General features: G+C 46.8%; 1 protein-coding gene across 3 annotated transcripts in view; it reads right to left on the bottom strand.

Annotated features, from left to right (window-relative positions):
* Nucleotides 1-3696: 3696 nt before the first annotated feature.
* Nucleotides 3697-17422, bottom strand: part of GRM1 (glutamate metabotropic receptor 1) — a 325615-nt gene continuing 311889 nt past the window's right edge. For 2 of the 3 annotated variants that reach the window (XM_028510270.2, XM_036024852.1), the window contains exon 9: nt 3697-6919. In XM_028510270.2, the coding sequence (XP_028366071.1) occupies nt 5932-6919 (988 nt within the window). In that variant the 3' untranslated portion in view covers nt 3697-5931. Of the gene's footprint in view, nt 6920-14706; nt 14792-17422 lie in introns of all 3 variants that reach the window. The other variant, XM_036024853.1, reaches the window with a different exon arrangement.

Here is a 17422-nt window from a genome sequence, read left to right as displayed (position 1 = left end):
TGGCCCCTCGGTGTCCTGGCCCTCAGATACCTCTGTCTTGGATTTGTGTCTTATTAGTTCCGGCCTCTCCCCAGCCCTGTGAATTATTAATGATGTCATTTTGGACTCGCTCTCCCAGTGTTCAGGACAGCCTGCTCTCTGTCATTGCAGAACTGCAGTTGATGGATATTGTGACTCCTGGCCCCGCTGCCCTCCCCACTAAGGGGCAGCTTCTCACCTGACCCCTGTCTGACACAGGAAGAGAAACAGGAGCAATGGGAATAGAATCTCTAATGCGGTGAGAATATATTTTAAGTGGCTTCTAAATATACTCCCAACTCTATGATTCTACAACTATTTTCCTTTTCAGCCTTTGTTATTCTCTCCTGTTTCATTTCTCTTGCTTATTAATTTATAAATATTGCTTCTTAAGCTACCCTGAGAAAATTAAGCTTTTTTTTGTTTGTTTAGTGGTGTTATTACTTCAATGTCCTAATGAGGCTCCATGTCCTCTCAAGCCTTGGTGACTGGGTTTGCCTTTTGCTTTGCCTAAAGTGTGTACTTCTGTACAGAAGGAACGCCCCAGCCTATGCCTTCCCCACCGGTGACTCACTTGTCTTCATCTTAATTAGAGCTCCTCTTTAGCACGTGTCTCACCTGGAGTTCACCTGCAGAGGGCGCTGTTTCCTTCACCCACTCCTGCCTTCCCAAACCTCTGGCTGGGCTCAGTGGGCACTGCATATCGCCACCCTCTTCTGCAGGCACTCAGACCCGCTGCGCAGTGGGACAGCTCTCTCTGATGTCGGAAGGAAAGCTTGCTTTTCACGAAGGAAACATATGTTCCTCCAGGTGGCAGAGATGGGACTAGTGGACATTTAGAGCCCCGGGCCCTCTAAATATCTTGAAATAAATCTTCAGAGAAGTGATTGGAGACATCTAGATGGGGTTACACACTCATTTCTTTTCTCAGCAAACATTTCCTGAGTAACTGTTTTGTCTTGACGGTTCAGAAATTAGAAAGAAAACTGGGTGCCAAGCTCACAGGAGCTTACAGTCTCTGGAGAGAAAGAGACACGAAATGCAGGGACGTCAGGGATGAGGGTAAATGCTGTGGGAACACAGAAGGGGGCGTAGTCATCACGATACTAACGCCCGTGTGCCGTCCTGGGCTCTGAAGAGGAAGATCAGTTCGCAGGCTCTGCACTGGCCTGGGTGGGGAAGAATGCCTGGCGGCCGCGCACTGGCCAAAGACTCTGGGCAAGCTGGCTCAGTTCTCCAAAGCAGCCACGTGGCAGTCCTACTGGGGAGATTAAATGAGGATGAATGCAAAGTGCTTAGCAAAGTGTCTGGCACAAAGTAGGCAATAAAACCTCGTTTCCCCTCTCTTTGGTTTCCTCTCAAAGTGTTCTCTGCAAAAATTACTATTTGTGGTATCTGGATCCTAAACCCAGCCTCTCCAACTATCTTCCTTACGATTGAAACTTCTGGGCCCTCCGAGGGGAGGCCTTTGTGACCTAGCATGATATACAGTGTCCCTTTGACCTACACACCGGAAACACTTTCATTTTCACTTTCTACTTCTCCTCCTCCTTCTCCTCCTCCTTCATCCTCTCCATCTTCTCCTTCTTCTCGTTTCTTATTTGCTCTCATATGACCTTTCCTCCTGAAATACCAAGCTCCCATTCTGTGATCTTCCACGCTGTTTTCTGGGTGCCATTCTGAAGAAATGCCTGTTGGCTCAGCCCCTGATCTTGGTCATTCTTTCTGCACTGAGCTCACTCCATCCAAACACATCATGATCTCAGGAATCTGGCCCGTGTGCCACCATGTGCTCCCTTTGAATGACACTCGGTCAGTGTCTTACTATGCAGGTATTTTATGGCTGAAGACGTGAGTAACAGAGGCTCCCTTGTTTTGAGGACCAGAGACATCTCCATTAAAATGTAGAGGAACAGAACTTGGGGTGAGCAAGAGGACACCAGAGTATGACACCAGCCCCCCTAGACTGTGAGCCAGGGAGAAAGAAGCCTCGCAGGGCACAAATGAAACAAAGAGGGGGGCTTCTAGATGCTTCTGACTCTACAGTTCTGCTGAAGGTCCGGGAGTTTGTCGTGCCTCGCCCATTCTGTCAGGAAGCCCAAAGAGATGTCTGTCGTGGTGTTGGAAATTTAGATTTTGGAGTTCCTTTTTAATTATTAGAACTTGAGTTACCACCTTACTTATAGGGAACTGCCCTGCCTGGTATCAGAAGCTGAAACCCCCGCCTAGGCTAAGGCTAAGGGAACACCCTTGGAACTGTAAGCCAGTAAGGAGACAAAAGCTTAACTCTCTGATAGGAGGGCTGGTTCATTCATAACTGAACCCCAAAGCTTGGTCAGTTAGCCAAAGACGGGTAAGATTCCCCAAGGGGGGAATGATCTAAGACAGGCACAATCACATGGGAGGCCCCCCAAAAGAAGGACTTTGGGGGCTGCAGCAAAAGGGGGCAATGGACCCTCGTTCCTCGGCTTTGACACAGCCTGAATTCTCCTCGTCTGGGAGAAAATCTCCTTATTGCCTTAGTTCCCTTGCTCCACCTAAGCCTGAAACAATGACAGGGTGGTGCAGCTCTGTGCTGAAAAGGGAGGATTCCCCAGGTGATCAGGCCTAAGAAAGAATATGTAAATTACTATGAAACCTCCTTTGTTTAGAATGCTCTCAGTTGAATGAGAAGGGTCCAAGGAGGAAGTTAGTTTGTTCCTCAAAGTCTTACAGCTTTTTGACCCCGACTCAAAATAGATCCTCAGACTTCCTTGTTATCTATTGTTCCTTACTTCCCCCTAATGAGTACTGTACTTTACCTGAATTATTATGCAAAACGAGCCCAATAAACGCAGGTTTGGACGGTAAATCGGCGCGCTCCTCACTAGAGGGGGGTGGCCATTCCGTCCCTACTTCTCCATAGAAACTAGTCTGTCTCTGCATGTTTTTTTTTCTTGCGCACCGTCGAGCCATCCGCAGCGTTCCGTGATCACTGCTGGCCGGTGACCACGGAACCCATGCATCACTTACTCATAATCAAACTGCACTGGACGGTGTCACCTACCCTGTCTGTAGATTTTGTGTGATTCTTCCCACCTCTCTCCCAGAAGACAGGTTCTGAGCAAAATCAAACCACTGGGATTTTCTCTTGCACCAGTCTGTTACTGTAACTTTTACAGACCACAGAGGAGGAACATACACATTTAGTAAATAGAAAATATTTATTGTACAGCATTGTCAGGGTTATTTGACAAAAGGCAGTAACAAGCCAAACAAAAACACGTTTACAAGAAGCTGAACAACTTGTACAAGCACAGACATTAAGGGGAAGAGATTCTGCCCTTTTGGCGTCAGGTCTGTATGTGTCCATTTCCAATTTTGAACATTTGTGATCGAAAACCTAATATTCTACTGTATTCAGGAAAACTTTTAATCATGAGTCAGAGCAGTAATCTGATCGCCGTTGAATGTGTTCACCAAATGTCTTGCAAACCTCAGCACAAAGTGACAATTTATATTATTTGAATAGTAGAAGCAGTACTTGGAAAAACTGAATGCGCAAGTCCTGCGATACTAAGGACGTAAGTTAGTGGCATTGAGATAAAAGGCCACGTGTCACTAATATTAGAGAGTACGCTTTCCCTTGCTAGTGGGCCAGTCAGCAGACCACCTAGGAAGCACAGGAGCCCTCATTTCCTCATTCTGCTTCATTACAGTGAAAATCTGGAACTGATTTTCTATGTTTCAGTCATGAAGTCTTTCTACCAAAGGTGTTATGAAGTAATTTTTTGGAAGAAAGGCAGTCCATTCTCGAAGTGGAACTGACTAAACTTGGCAGTAGAATACGGGGAAGACAGGAGAAGCGTGAGCCTCCATCACCGCAGTGGATGTTAAACTCTGAACAAGTGATGCAGTGTGTATTTAACAATTCTCACGTGAGTCTGGGCTGAGAAATCAGCAGCTTCAACATGAAGAAAGCATATTAAAATATGACTGCACGTAAGGCATAAACAGAGGTATTTAAGGGGGAAAGACTCACTCTACAAATAATAGAAATCAAAAACAGCAAGATAAAGCTCTTTATTTGGGGCAAAAAGGGGAAGGCAAAAATGAGACAATTGGATTGTACATGCATGGATATTACACGCAGCAAATAACAAAAATGTAAAGAAAAGTTACGGCAATAGGAATATAAGAATAAGAATACGTTGAAATAAAAATTAAAAGAAAGCAAAAAGTGATGAATAAATAATTTAAAAATTATGAGCAGTCTCAGAAGTTATTATATGCTTTAAGCACATAAAGCTCAAGTAGCTGTGGAAAATCTTTTTTAAAAAACTCTAAAATATCCTGGAATAATCTAAATACTGTCATTTCAATCATAGGTTTTAATAATGACATGGGCAAGTTTATAAAACGTACCTTTTTATTGTTACCCACAGTTCTTGTAAACTTTCAATAATAACAAATTTTCAAACCGCTTCATTAATGACATATTTCCACATCATAAAATATCTGAAAAATAAGTTTCCTCTTAGAAGAGGGAGGACCGTGTGAGTAGCGCATGAAAAACGTTGGCCCACAGCACTCCGGCCATCAAAGAGTTCCTGTAGATACAGACGATGATGGTCTATAAAATATCATTGGAACAGAAAAATATCTACGTTGTATCCGAAAGACACTCTTCTAGTTGCAGGTAGAGAGGCATTACATTGCACAAATTTTACTATCACATGTATACGAGGACACAAGAACACATTCACTTTATAGTTACAGGGACTTCTGTGACAATGTGGAAGGATTCTTTGTCACTAGACATTTAATTCGCCAGCATTAGTTTTTAGGAGTACACCATTAAATTCGAAGATAGATTTGTTTCTTTAGTACATAAGGAGAAACATTGGCACCAAATACACGTACTGCATCGTAGAAGTTCAACTGAATAAGTATTATTTGCTACAGTAAATGGAAGGTAACGATTTCGCCACATGGTTTGTTCTCTGTCACTGAAGGGCAGCGGAGAGCCCCTTGGCACAAACACAAGTTAATCCACAAAAGATCTTCAGCCACTTGAAAACGATCTCTTGTTCTGGCCTTTCCCTCAAGTCATCAATGAGCGAGTATCAAATGTGGGAAGGTGATCGTGTTGATTTTGTCCAAAGCCCCATGCTGATGTACTTATTGTCTTGCTTCTCATTGCATGCTTTTCCAGCGCTCAGGATGTAGCACTTCCTGGTGATAATTTTGCGCATGTTTCTGTTTTCCTAACTAGAGGGAAATCACAGAGCAGCAGGGTGGCCTTCCACCCTTCTCAAAGTGCGACAGCAGGGTGGCAGGGCGCCAGGTGCAGTGGGTGATGAGAGACGCCCCTTTCCGGGCCAGTTCCGGAGTCTCCAGAAGACCAGGAGTCTGTGGTCCCATCATGGGTTGTCTGGGAGCTTCCCTGCCTGCCCCTCCTCCGCCCACCTGCTCTGCCTGGCTCCACCAGGCTCCCCGAGAGTACCAGAAATGCCACCAGGTGGACTCACGACTACACTGGACCATCCTCAAGTGCTGCCCTCTTCCAAACGGGCCAAGTGCATGTGGCCATGCGTGTCTATGCACAACTGTGCAAACCAGGGAGACGGTTTTGGTCGATTTTATTTGATCGATTTACTTTTGCGATAAAAGTTACATACTACATGGGATTGTGCTTTGTCAGAATTCCCTTTCTTCCCAGAAAAGGCTTTGACTAATTCAAGAATCCGAATCCTCGACTGGATGACTTTTGGACAGTACGCTCGCTTGGGTCTCCCTTGTGGCGGCAGCAGCCGTCCCTCTCCGCTCCTGACGGCGCCCCCCACTCGCAGGCCTCCCCCAGCTTCCCGCACCTCCCTGCAGGCGCCGGTGCTCGCCCACCTCTTCGGCTCTTCCATGTGGACACCTCCTCCCCTACAGGGTGGAGGAGCTTTGCTTGTAGTCCCTCAGAATGACCGAGGCGTAGGTCACGTTGGGAGGGGTGCACAGCACCGACTCGGACACCGGGGAGCTGGGCACCGAGCTGCCCGAGGCCACGGAGTCGCGGAAAGGCGAGGGAGGCGTCAGGGCGGGCGAATCCTCCGGGGTGGGTTTGCTGGCGGCCGCTGCCGCCGCCGGGGGGTCCTCCTCCTCCTCTTCCAGCTCGTCTTCCTCCGTGTTCCCCTCCCGCTCGTACAAGTACTCCTGCAGGAGCTTAAACCTCTCGCTGTCGTCCTCGTCGTCGTCCTCGTCCTCCCCCGCGGGGGAGGCGGGCTCCTCCCCGAAGGTGCTCAGCTGCAGCGGGAGCATTTGCAAGTGCTGCGGGGGCGCTGGGGGCGGGTACAGGGGCCGCATCCCGTTCCCCGGGCCCCCGGGGATGGCGAGCACAGCGTTGAAATCCGGGATCCCGGTGCTGAAATTGTTGACCACTCCCTGGAGCTGGTCCATGAAGGATTTCTGCGGCTGCTGTTGTTGCGGCTGCTGCGGCTGCGGCGGCTGCTGCTGCTGCTGCTGCGGCTGTTGCGGCTGCGGCTGCTGGAGGGAAGGGGGCAAGCCCTTGGGGATGGCCGGGTCGGCCAGAAACAGGGGGGTCTCCTCTGCTGTCAGGTGGGGCAGCAGAGGCGGGGTGCTCGCCGTCGGCACGTGTCGGTGCACCAGCATAGAAGGACTGTCGGGAGGGCTGAAGCCAACCGGCCGAGCGTCCTCCTCCTCCACGTTGTAAAGGGTCTTGGTGCTGGTATCCGAAAAGGTCAGGCTCTTGCCAGAGCCTTGGTGGCTTTTAGTGAGGGGCTTGATGACGGCCGTTTGGTTGCAGGCCGTCTCATTGGTCTTCACGTGCACAGAGAGGCGGTGCCACATGTGCTGTCCCTTGGGCACCTGTCTTCCACCTGGTTCAGACCATGACACAGACTTGCCATTAGAACTATGAATAAAATAGAGATGGATTTATTTGCAGATATACATGCACAACGGAGAGAACACATATACATAATCGTTCTTGCAAGCTCAGCTCAATGCAATGTGACTAGCTCCCCCACTGGCTTCCACACCCCCAAACTCCCCCTGTGACAGATTAAATGTTAAAAGTTGCAACGGCCACCGCTTGCTTCTGAAACTGCAGTTAGTGGTTCCATCTGCCCCAAGACCAGGCAGGAAACTTTGACCCTGAGAAAAATTACAGGGAAGAAATGCCAGCCTGTTGTAGAAGCAGCTTTTTTTTTTTTCCTTTTAGGTGTGAGTTTGCACACATCAGTTGTTACACAATCTCTCACACACACAAACATACACATATGCATTGTAAGGCAATGATAGAATTATGGCTCATTGCAAGACTTCGAAAGATTCCAAAACTGATGGAAGGAACAAATGAATAAGAGCTTAGTTCCACATGAATAACAGAACACAGTGACCACAGATCTTGCCTCCCTTCCTTCTCAGTCCCTGGAACAAATTAAAGCCCACAGATAAAGCTACTCTCGTGGTCCTGTGGGCCATAAAATACATCCTCTCAGTTGCCCACGCTGACACGCAGGCCTTCCCTGTTACCGGTGCGGCACGCTCACACACAGGGCACCTGCACAGGAGAGAGAAGAGCAGATGACAGAAAACCCCAGACTCCATTCAAGTGTTTCGTAGCTTTTGATTTTCTTTTCATTTCCAAGCATTGCTCCTGACACATGTAGTGGATCACCACCCACATAAGGCCCAGATTCACCGTGGCTGGAGTGAGGCGTTCCCACTGGGGCCTTTCAAGCAGGTATGTGTCGGAGAAGAGATAGAACTGAGATGCCCAGGAAAATACAGATGCCCGGATCCTGCTTGAGTCCTCTGGCATAGTTTGATACACATGAGACAAAATTAAGATTCAGGCAAAGCAGAACTGACTGGGACAAAGACCCCTCCCTGGCCTTTTTCTCACTGAAACTTGCTGAAGGAAAATCCTGGGGCAACAGCAGCCCTCAGCCTTATAGACTCCCTTCTTCTCGGGACCCTCATAAAGCCAACTGAAGGGAAGAAGGAGAACCAGGGAGCTTTACTGTGTGCGCCCCCTACGAGTTCTATTCTGCATGCTGCAATAGCTCTGGGTTTACTGTTGGATGCTTCGCTTATTGTCTGCATGACTGTTTAGCAGATGGCGGTAGCTTACCATAGCGCACTATTAATACCAACAGCGTTAATACTTAAATCAGGAAATATTTTCTCTTCTGTTCTTTTAGGAGTACTTTTTCTATATTCATGGTAACAAGAAAGTAGCACGAGAATAACACATTTGAGACATTAAAAAGAATAGGTAAAATGAATATTTTAGGTGGATGTGTCAAAGATAGATTATTCCATCTTACAATCTTTTGTTTGAAAAAAAGTAGGAAATGATCAATAGTTACTATAATGGCTTATTTAATTATTTTGAAAATAGAGGAATGAGTATTTTAAAAATTAAATGTGAATGTCACATTTATGATGAAGGTAGCATTTCTACATTTTATATTTTATTATTTAAGAAGTGAAGTGAGCCACATAAGTACACATTCTTATAAAAATTCTGATATCTACTATAGAAATTCTGGTTATAAAGGTTCTAGATTAGACATAAAAGCTAAAATTTTGATCTCATTGTTTAAGGAAAGGGTAGTTTCTCCACACAGATGGTTATCTATGCTGTATTTTTCATCATCTAAGAAAAAGAATCTTATCTCCAAACTAGGATATAAAAATCAATATTTCTCTTAAGTATATATTTAACATACTCCCTGAGAATGTGTAAGTGCTTGTAAATGCAAAATGACTGACTCATCAATTCCCCTACGACCTTGTGAGAATAGCTGACTGTCTTCCGAGCTGAGCAAACCGAAGAACGGGATGGGATGGTGGCGTTCTTGGCAAGAACCGGCGGCCAACCAGCCTGCCCCAGGCAAGGCCAGAATCCCCAGTTCCTCCTCCGAATCGGAACCTCCAGGTAAGCTCGACCCCCACTTTCACCTTTCTCAGTCCTCGCCACCCCCAGCTCTACTCACACTGTTCCTCTCCATATACAGTCAGTGTGCATCTTCTGGAAAACGTAAAACTTTATGTTTGCCTCTTGTCTTGCTTCAATACGCTTTATTTAGCATCTCATCCAAACTCGATGAGTTGCATTCTTTTTCAACCGCAAGAGAAACACTCGTTTCCTTCTCCGAATGCCCGCCTCTCAATGCGCACTCAGAAAATCTGCAAGTTAAGAAGGAGCCTCGTGTCTTCCTTGAGGTACGTGTGTGTCTTACAGAAGACAAAAACACTGACTTGAAGAGACACATGCACCGCTGTGTTCGTTGCGGCATGACCAGCAGTAGCCAAGACAGGAACACAACCCAGATGTCTACCAGCAGGTGACTAGGTAGAGAAGATGTGGAATACACACAATGGGATATTATTCAGCAATAAAAAAGTATGGAATCTTGCCCTTTGTGACAACAGGAATGAACCCAGAGGGGTTTCACTAGGATAAATAAGTCAGAAAAAACATAATATTGTACGATCTCATTTATACTGTGGAATCTAAAACAAACAAACAAACAGAACAGAAACAGACACACAGGCATTGAAAACAAGCTGAGAGTTGCCAAATGGGAGGGAGGCAGGAGGACAGGAATAGAAAACTTGCAAAAAAACATAAAGGCTTTGACGAAAATAAATAGATTAAAAACAAACAAACAAACATACAAATACAAACAAGTCCCTTGAGAGCAAGGCTTCAACTCCGACCAGCAAGCTCACCAACCCTGACAAAACATGGCCCGGCCTCCACACGCACCAACAAAAAGGCATTCTTGTGTGCCTGGGACTCGACTCACTCACACAGGTTGTTTTCCTCATCGCTCGAGAATTCTACATGGGCTTCTTTTAAAATCATGCACTTCCGTGTGTGAAAGGTATCATCAACCATCTTGCAGACAGATATAATCACAATTTAGTTCTGCTTTCACTTGATACCATTTTTATTATTCTGGTGGGAGATTTTCCCCATTGGTCAAAATTCCCAGCTTTCTTCCCCCTCGGAGTTTTGCTCCGTATTTGCTGTCAAGCACTGTGTAATTCAGAAACAGCTCTAATGCCCCAGGGTGTTTATCAAATTAAGAAAATTAGATTAAATTTTTTTTTTCATGGCCAAAGTAAATTGCTTTTAAAATCCAAAGACAGTGGAGAAAATGTGTCATCTTGGAGAAAGGCCAGCACAAAGTATAAACTTTGGTCCTTGGATTGGTTATTTCTAACCCGTGGTCCACAGACAGCTTGAATTGTCTGTGAATGTACCTGTAGGACCAGAGGCGTGGATACATGGAGCAATTGGACAGGTCTCAGAGGGGCGGGCGGAGGTGGGGACTGGAAGAGATTAGCCAAAGAACCTATATGCACAGCCCATGGACACAATGGGGTAAAGGCAGAGGGGTGGCTAGTAGAAGGTGGGGGGGTCTGGAGGGAGAAAATGGGAGACATCTGTAATAGTGTCAACAACAAAAAAATAAATAAAAACCTTACAAAGAATATGTCTGTGGATCAAAAAAAAAAGTATTGTTTTTAGCCTGAATCAATAGTATGTTTTTGTACATTAGGTATACATTAGTGTTTTTAACACTGTTATTGTTAAATGCATGCAAAAACCCTTATGATAAAATGTACTGTTAGATACAACTGTAACTAAATTCTGGGGAGCTTTTTTTTTTTGTATTTTGCGTTCAAGTGGTGCCATTACCAAAGGTACAATTAATTATCAAAGTTGGGGTGAAGGGTTAATAATCATTTTGGTGTGTAAAGCAATCATCTTATTTGCAAAGGTTGGAGAGCCACTGCTGTGATATCAAGGGGAGAAAATGCATGAAATGCGGGCAGCAATAAGGAATTAAATGCACTATAAAAATACAGTATTGCTGTGAAATAAGACTTTGATCCAATTTCCAGATAACTTCAATACCTTGTGTTTCAGCCACCAACTTCTTCCTCCTAATATTTGACTCGACTGTTTCTTGATCTCAGCAAAAGCACCCGGGCCCAGGAGCGCCTCATACTCGACACACAGCACCCCATCCTTGTTCTAACTTCCAAGGACAAATACCATGCCTAAACCACTCTCCTACTTGAATATTAACTGCAGCAGCATTTGGCATTAACTACCTCAGGCGGCGTCATATTTTTATTGCTGCTCAAGTTAGTGGAGGAAACCCCAGTTAAGCCCAAGAGGAAGGATGGGAATTACTCCCCGACGCGTGCAGAGCTAAGCAGGCCTGGGGCTGCGGTTTCAGCTATGACAGGGCTCGGGGCCTTACTTCGGTTTCCCTTTCATTAGATAAGTATTACAATCCCCCCGCCCCCAAACAGAAAACGCAATATTTACAGCACTGTAGAGAAGGGTTGGAAGTGGGTGGTGTAAACAGATTAGTGTATCTCTGGCGTTCTGAGTGACACTGTTGCGTTTGTTTCAGTAAGTACCAGTTACATCTGCTGAGTACTGCTGCTCTCGGCTCCAGAAAGGTCTAAAACAGGAATAACAGTGGGTGGGTGTTTGCGATCAGGAGGAAAGCATCCCGAACAAGCTGCCTGAGGGGGAAGCTCACACAACACCTGTCTCCCTTATGTCCGATTCGAGTCTTTGCCGCTAGGCTTAATAGCTTCCCGGCAGACAGAAGGATGCACCCGGAGAGCCCGCAGACAAGGAAAGGCGCTCCCATAAGGAGGGAAGACACTAACAAAGGAGGGTAGCATTTGTTTCCTCTGAAAACGCAAATGGGAATAGAAAATGTTACTGAGTGAGTCACAGAGTGGAGAGGATGGGTCACCGCGTTAGGGGCCAAAGCCACAAACAAACGGAAGCCACAGGCTGCAGGTCTGCTGTGGCCTTGCAGCTGCAGCTGAGACAGGAGGCCTTTCAAGGAAGGGGTGGTGCTACCCCCGAGGAGACCCTCCCTCCCGTGACCTCAGCTCTACCTGTCCAGCCCGCTGGCACCACAGTGCTGTGTGCACGGTGCTGACAAAAGAGCCTCAGCCACAGACAACTGTTTTCCCAGGCAACCTCAAGTTCATCTTCAGTGCAAACAACTCCCTTGGATTCCAGTGCACGGGTGGAAGGCTTTCCAGAAAAACCTGCAGACTCCGTATGTATTCTCTGGGAGCCCATCAGAAGGTAATTACAATTTCTCACCTTGTGCCTCACCAGTAGTTGTAAGGCAGAGAATCTCTGAATGTGTTATTGAAGACAAATGCTCTTTGACTGCACGGGAACTTGGAGTTGCTGCAGGTATTAAATCTCCGACAGCAATGTGTATTTTACTCCTCTCCTCTTTGACTCTAACCTCGCCATCCGCTGGCCAGAGAACTACGTGGCCTGCTGAAATTCACCATAGTACAGTCTAAATGTACGGTCCTCCTTTAAGAGTTTTTAGATCAATCACACTCAGTATCCTAAAGCTTTGTGACACAGGATGAAAGACAACACAAAGAAAATCAGTTTGCCTTTATTAAGCCTGTACTTCCTTTGGTGAATTAATAAGGAAAAAGACACTCAGAAATGGCATTACCTCATCAAAGTCAACAAAGTAGGGGAGGGCCCATGAACTTTGGGCCCCGAGTCTACTGTCTTAAGGAAACTGACAAATTAATTGTGAACCGAGAGCAGAATTCTGATGGTCATTAAACTTTTCCTAAGCTCATGTTAAACGTGCCTCGGGTCAACATAATCAAGACTACTGGCTGATGAAAGAAATTCTCAGGCCAGAGCTCATTGAAGACGTCAGAAGGGTACAGGAGCGCTGTTTTGCCGGCGGCACACCGAGTGTGGTCATAGTGCACCAGAAGTATGGGCGAGCCTAGATGAAGGAACGTCAGGTCCAGCATGATCATTGCTTCTGGGGTCCACGCTACCGAACCTATAACTTAAATAGCAAGCCATCTGATGCTCTTCAGCTCTACCTGGAGCCGGCGCCATTTGCACTGGGAATATAGGGCAGTCACCTTGCTCTGCTGAGATTATTCCTTGGAGGTAGGACGGCTCTGGGGAGACCATAATGGTCCAGTAGGCAGCTTTATTTCCATCCCTAGTCCCTTTGCCTCCCTTGTTTACAAAAGCTGCAGGAACTAAAGGTCACAGAGAGAGCATATTTTTCTTTTTTAGAAAATTTTTTCTTTGCAGGAAAAACCGAGGCTAAAAATAGCCAGTCTTAGTCTATGGTGCAGAGCTTCAAAGCGATCAGTATCTTCCTGAGGCTGTATAGTCTCCAGAAAGCAAGCCTGAATAGATCCTGATTTGAAAGTTCTTAGCAACCAATCTGTTAGCTTTGCTGACTGTTGCATTCGCATTTGTCACCTACCAAGGATGTATCCACTTTCAGCCTTTGCGTTGAGGCACTCACCTTTATGTCATGAAATGTTAGGTGACTCTCCTCTCTCTGACCCTGCTGTCACGACAGGACAAGCACATCTACTCTTCCCATCAATCCCTTTTGACAGGCAGACAGCAGTTGTCAGAATCAGAACCCCCTTGCTGTGTCCTTGGCCAGACTCAACGCCTGGTACAAGAAACACTCAATGCTTTTGACTCGGGAGAATTACAGAGAATGCACCCAAGCTGACTGGAGTGGCTTCGAACTACAAATGCAGGAGCCTCCCAACCACCACTCGAAACATACTGGCATGGCTACCACATTTTCCCCTCTAACAATCCGTATAATTTGGTTGAGACCACACTCCTTCTACTTGGGCTTAGTAAGGCACCAGCAGAATACAGACTTCCCAATGCACTCCACTGAGCGAAAAGAAGAGACACAGGGGCCCCATTCACCAGCCTCCAAGGCCAGGCTCGGTAGCAAACATTGGAACAAATTGGGCCTTTCTCCTCTGCAGGGCAATTCGAGCCACAGGCAGCTCATCAAGGGGCTCCCTCCTGCTGCAGGAATGTGTACCTTTGACTCTCCCAGGAGTTTGAAGGGCTGTAAAGGAACAGCTGAAAATGACCACGGACTCCGTGCACAATGAATTGAATATGGTCTACGTTTTGTTCACTTAAAGAGACACTGTCAAGGTCTAAAGGTCAAAAAGTTGGACCACACATGCACCGTTTTTATCAGACGGGGAAGATCTGATAAAAGCACTCAGAATTCTGGGAAAACAACTACTTTGCTTTTTGTGAAACTCACTTTCTGCGGGGCTCACAAAACTTTCGTTTTGTGCTCCCCAGGGCGTGGCAGACGCCCAAGAGAGGCTCCTGTGGGTGCCCAGCCCCTGGCACGGGCATCATGGACCTCTTCCATTAGCTCAAGCAGGGCTTTTACTCTAACGCAGTCAGGGCCATTTCAAACATTAGTGCAACAGCAAAAAGGCAGAAAAAGAAAATGAAGCAAAAAAGCTCTGTTTGCCAAGGAGAAGCTGACAACTTTGTGAAGGGGGAACATTCACTTTCGAGCTTGTGAGTGGGAGTCACAAACAAAAGCGAATCTCCAGGATCGGAAAAAGTGTTGCATCTTGCGTGGAAACATAAAAAAAAGCGAAAAGACTAACAACTTGACAGTGTCCTTTTAAGAACGATGGACAATCAAATTAAGGCAGTCGTGCAAACCATGGCACGGAAATGGTTCCTCCTTCGGAATGGCATGCACCACGTCTGTTTCCATGTTAGAAAGTGGAAAAACCCAGGAGAGAGAAAGCAAGGGCAAACCACTCTCTTTTCCATGCAGCTTCTCTTACACATTCACTGCAGTGTGGGGGTTTTCAAAGCTGCACATGTGCCGACGGACACTGGCTGGTGGGCGAGAATTCTGGCTGCCTCTTCCTGAAGATGGAAAAGAAAAAGACACTCAGTGAGTGAGTGGGTTATACACGTGTCTAGATAAGGCGATTACACCACTCGGGCGGTGCTGGGACCCGTGGCAGGGCCTGGTCCGGCCCGAGAGCCTTCCTCCGCGCCATCTCCACCTCCGCGGCCACAGCTTCCTCCTACACGACTCTGCCTTGCGGCCAGGCCCGTGTCTGAAAGCCCCATCAGTGGAGTGCATTTCTTTCTTCACCTTGTGGGACTAGGGCTTCCCAAGCGGTTGCCGTTCCTCTGTTGTGTTTGTGTCTGCCCCGTAGGAGCTCTCTCCCCGCCTCTTGACACCTCCCTTTACTCCCTGTGGGGGCTCCCAGATATATACCCTACATTGCAACTGCTAATTTGCCTCCGTATTATGGTATCATAACAGCGTTTCTGTCACTTTATATAAAGTCCCATTTGTCTCCTGGCCTTCACAGGTGGAATGTGCCTAATGGTGGAGAGGAGGAAAATAGCAAGAGACTGGAGGTGCCTGTCACGAGGGGAGGTCATCACCCACTTGCTTGGTTGGATGTCTCCTACAGAGCATGGAGGGTGACTGACAGGTGATTGGACTGGACAGGGATGAAGGGGCAGTCCCGGACAGTCCCCCTTCCCATCATTTGACGGTGTGAGAAGAAGAGGGTTTCCCATGAGTTGGGAAGCACTTCAGAAGGTGGTGGGATAAAGCCATCTTCTTGTCACTCCATAATGAGGGCTGCCAGTCACAGAAAAGGATTTCAGAAACAAGATGCTCAAGGCAAACCACCAGCAGGCACTGTGGTGATACGGATGAGGTTGGTTGAACTGGGCAGAATCTCCCATATCAGGGGACTCTGCAATGATGAAGTGCCCTCCTGGGTCCCCCCAAACCCACAGATATTCTCTATGAATCAGCATTGGATCACCTACTGCATGTTCTTGGTGACAATGGTCCAGTGTGAATCAGAAGAGGACCACAACAGCTCCAGGCAAGTCAAAGACCTTTGTGGTCTCTCCAAGCTCTTTTTCCCATCAAAGAGAGAGGAGGGAAGAGGGAAGAGGAGACACGCAGAAGGGCGGGAGGCGGAGATATGGCACGAACAGACCATGCCCCTTCCCATTCCATGGCGTTCAGGCTGTGGCCTGACACACCGGCAGGGAGAGATGTCAGTTTGAAATTTGACACGAGAATACACCAGAATAGCTTTCTAATACCTTAAAAAAAGGAAACTGATCTGAATGCAGAAGGAGGGGAAAAAATGTTTTCCACAGCACAGCTGAAGTTAAGAGAGAAAACAATAAATTGATCAATAGGTGTATTTCCAGTTTGGGCCATTCGATAACCCATTTGCAAGTGTGTGATCCCCCAGAACAATGTGAAATCCCCACCTGGAGAATAGAACATGAGATACCTTGCTGTAACTTCTTTACTCCTGCGGTAATCCATTTATTTAAGGTTATTAGATAGAGGTATTGTTTGCTATTGAACTTGTGAACATAGTATTCTTCTGACCTTTAATATGCCCACATGAATTTACAAAGAAGTCTCCTAAAAACAATGAAAGCAAGAGCACATAGAAGACTAGTAATAAAACTATGATGTTTGAATATGTAAAGAAAATTTTCAGTGAGAAAGAGCATTTAACCTGTAAAATAATATTACAACAACTTCATTCTTCATGAAAGAGGCAGAAAATACACTCCAGGCATTTGGCTTTGTCTTGCTACACTGCCTGTGTCCCCTCGAGCCCTCAGGTTTTACCTTTAATGATGTGTGTGTGTGGCCTGGTCCGATGCCTGTGGAGCCAGGGTCCTGGCAAGGCTGGCTTCATGGCCCTATGACTAATGCAGACACCTGGTCCCTCATCAGAGGAGCCCTGGTCTTGAGGTTTAGTGCTCCATAGTGATCCTTTTGAAATTCATGATGAGTTTATCTCCTAATTTGTGTTTTGTTAGTGATGTTGGAAGGGAAAATGGAGCATGCTCTTGGGACTTGGAGCCTCAGCTCAGGCATAGTCCTGCACCCCTGAGTTCCCCAAACAGATTTTCTGTTTCTTGCTCTCCTGCCCCCTGGAACTTGAGTCAGCCTGGTCTCCCACTACCTGCTCCTGCCCTGGGATTGTTGTCGACCCCCCCTGCTGGCAGGGGCCCCTGAACACCAGCAGTGGAAGATTGGGGTCAGTTGCACGTAGAATCTGGAGGCAACAAATGGCCAAGGCCCTCTCCCTCCTTGACTGGCGGGCCACAGTACCTTTGGCGGACCACACCACAGGACAAGCCTCTTTCCTGTTCTCAAGGCTAGTATCTTGCAGGTCCTTGAGCTGTTGCTGGAATTCCCTAAGGAGTTGCCTCTCACTGCAGACTGAAGCAAGAGACTCACTGGAAGGGAAGGGGAGGTCCCTAGTTCATTTTCCCAAGGGCATCTGCCCAGCGATTGGTTGGAGGGGATCCTGGCAGTGGGAGAACTGTGGGTGTACGAGTTGCATCGTGGAGGCTGCAGCTCCCAGCAGAGTCTGCACTTACCCCATCAGTGGCCCCCAAAAGGGAGCAGGACTTTTACATGGCAAATAGAAAATACCCTGGTAGGTTGAGAGGGAGACCATGGAAGAAAGGAAAAAGCTTCATATTTTA

Source organism: Phyllostomus discolor, chromosome 4 (genome assembly GCF_004126475.2).
Source record: "Phyllostomus discolor isolate MPI-MPIP mPhyDis1 chromosome 4, mPhyDis1.pri.v3, whole genome shotgun sequence".
In the NCBI taxonomy this organism is placed as follows: domain Eukaryota; kingdom Metazoa; phylum Chordata; class Mammalia; order Chiroptera; family Phyllostomidae; genus Phyllostomus; species Phyllostomus discolor.
This window is presented reverse-complemented; position numbering and strand designations above follow the sequence as displayed.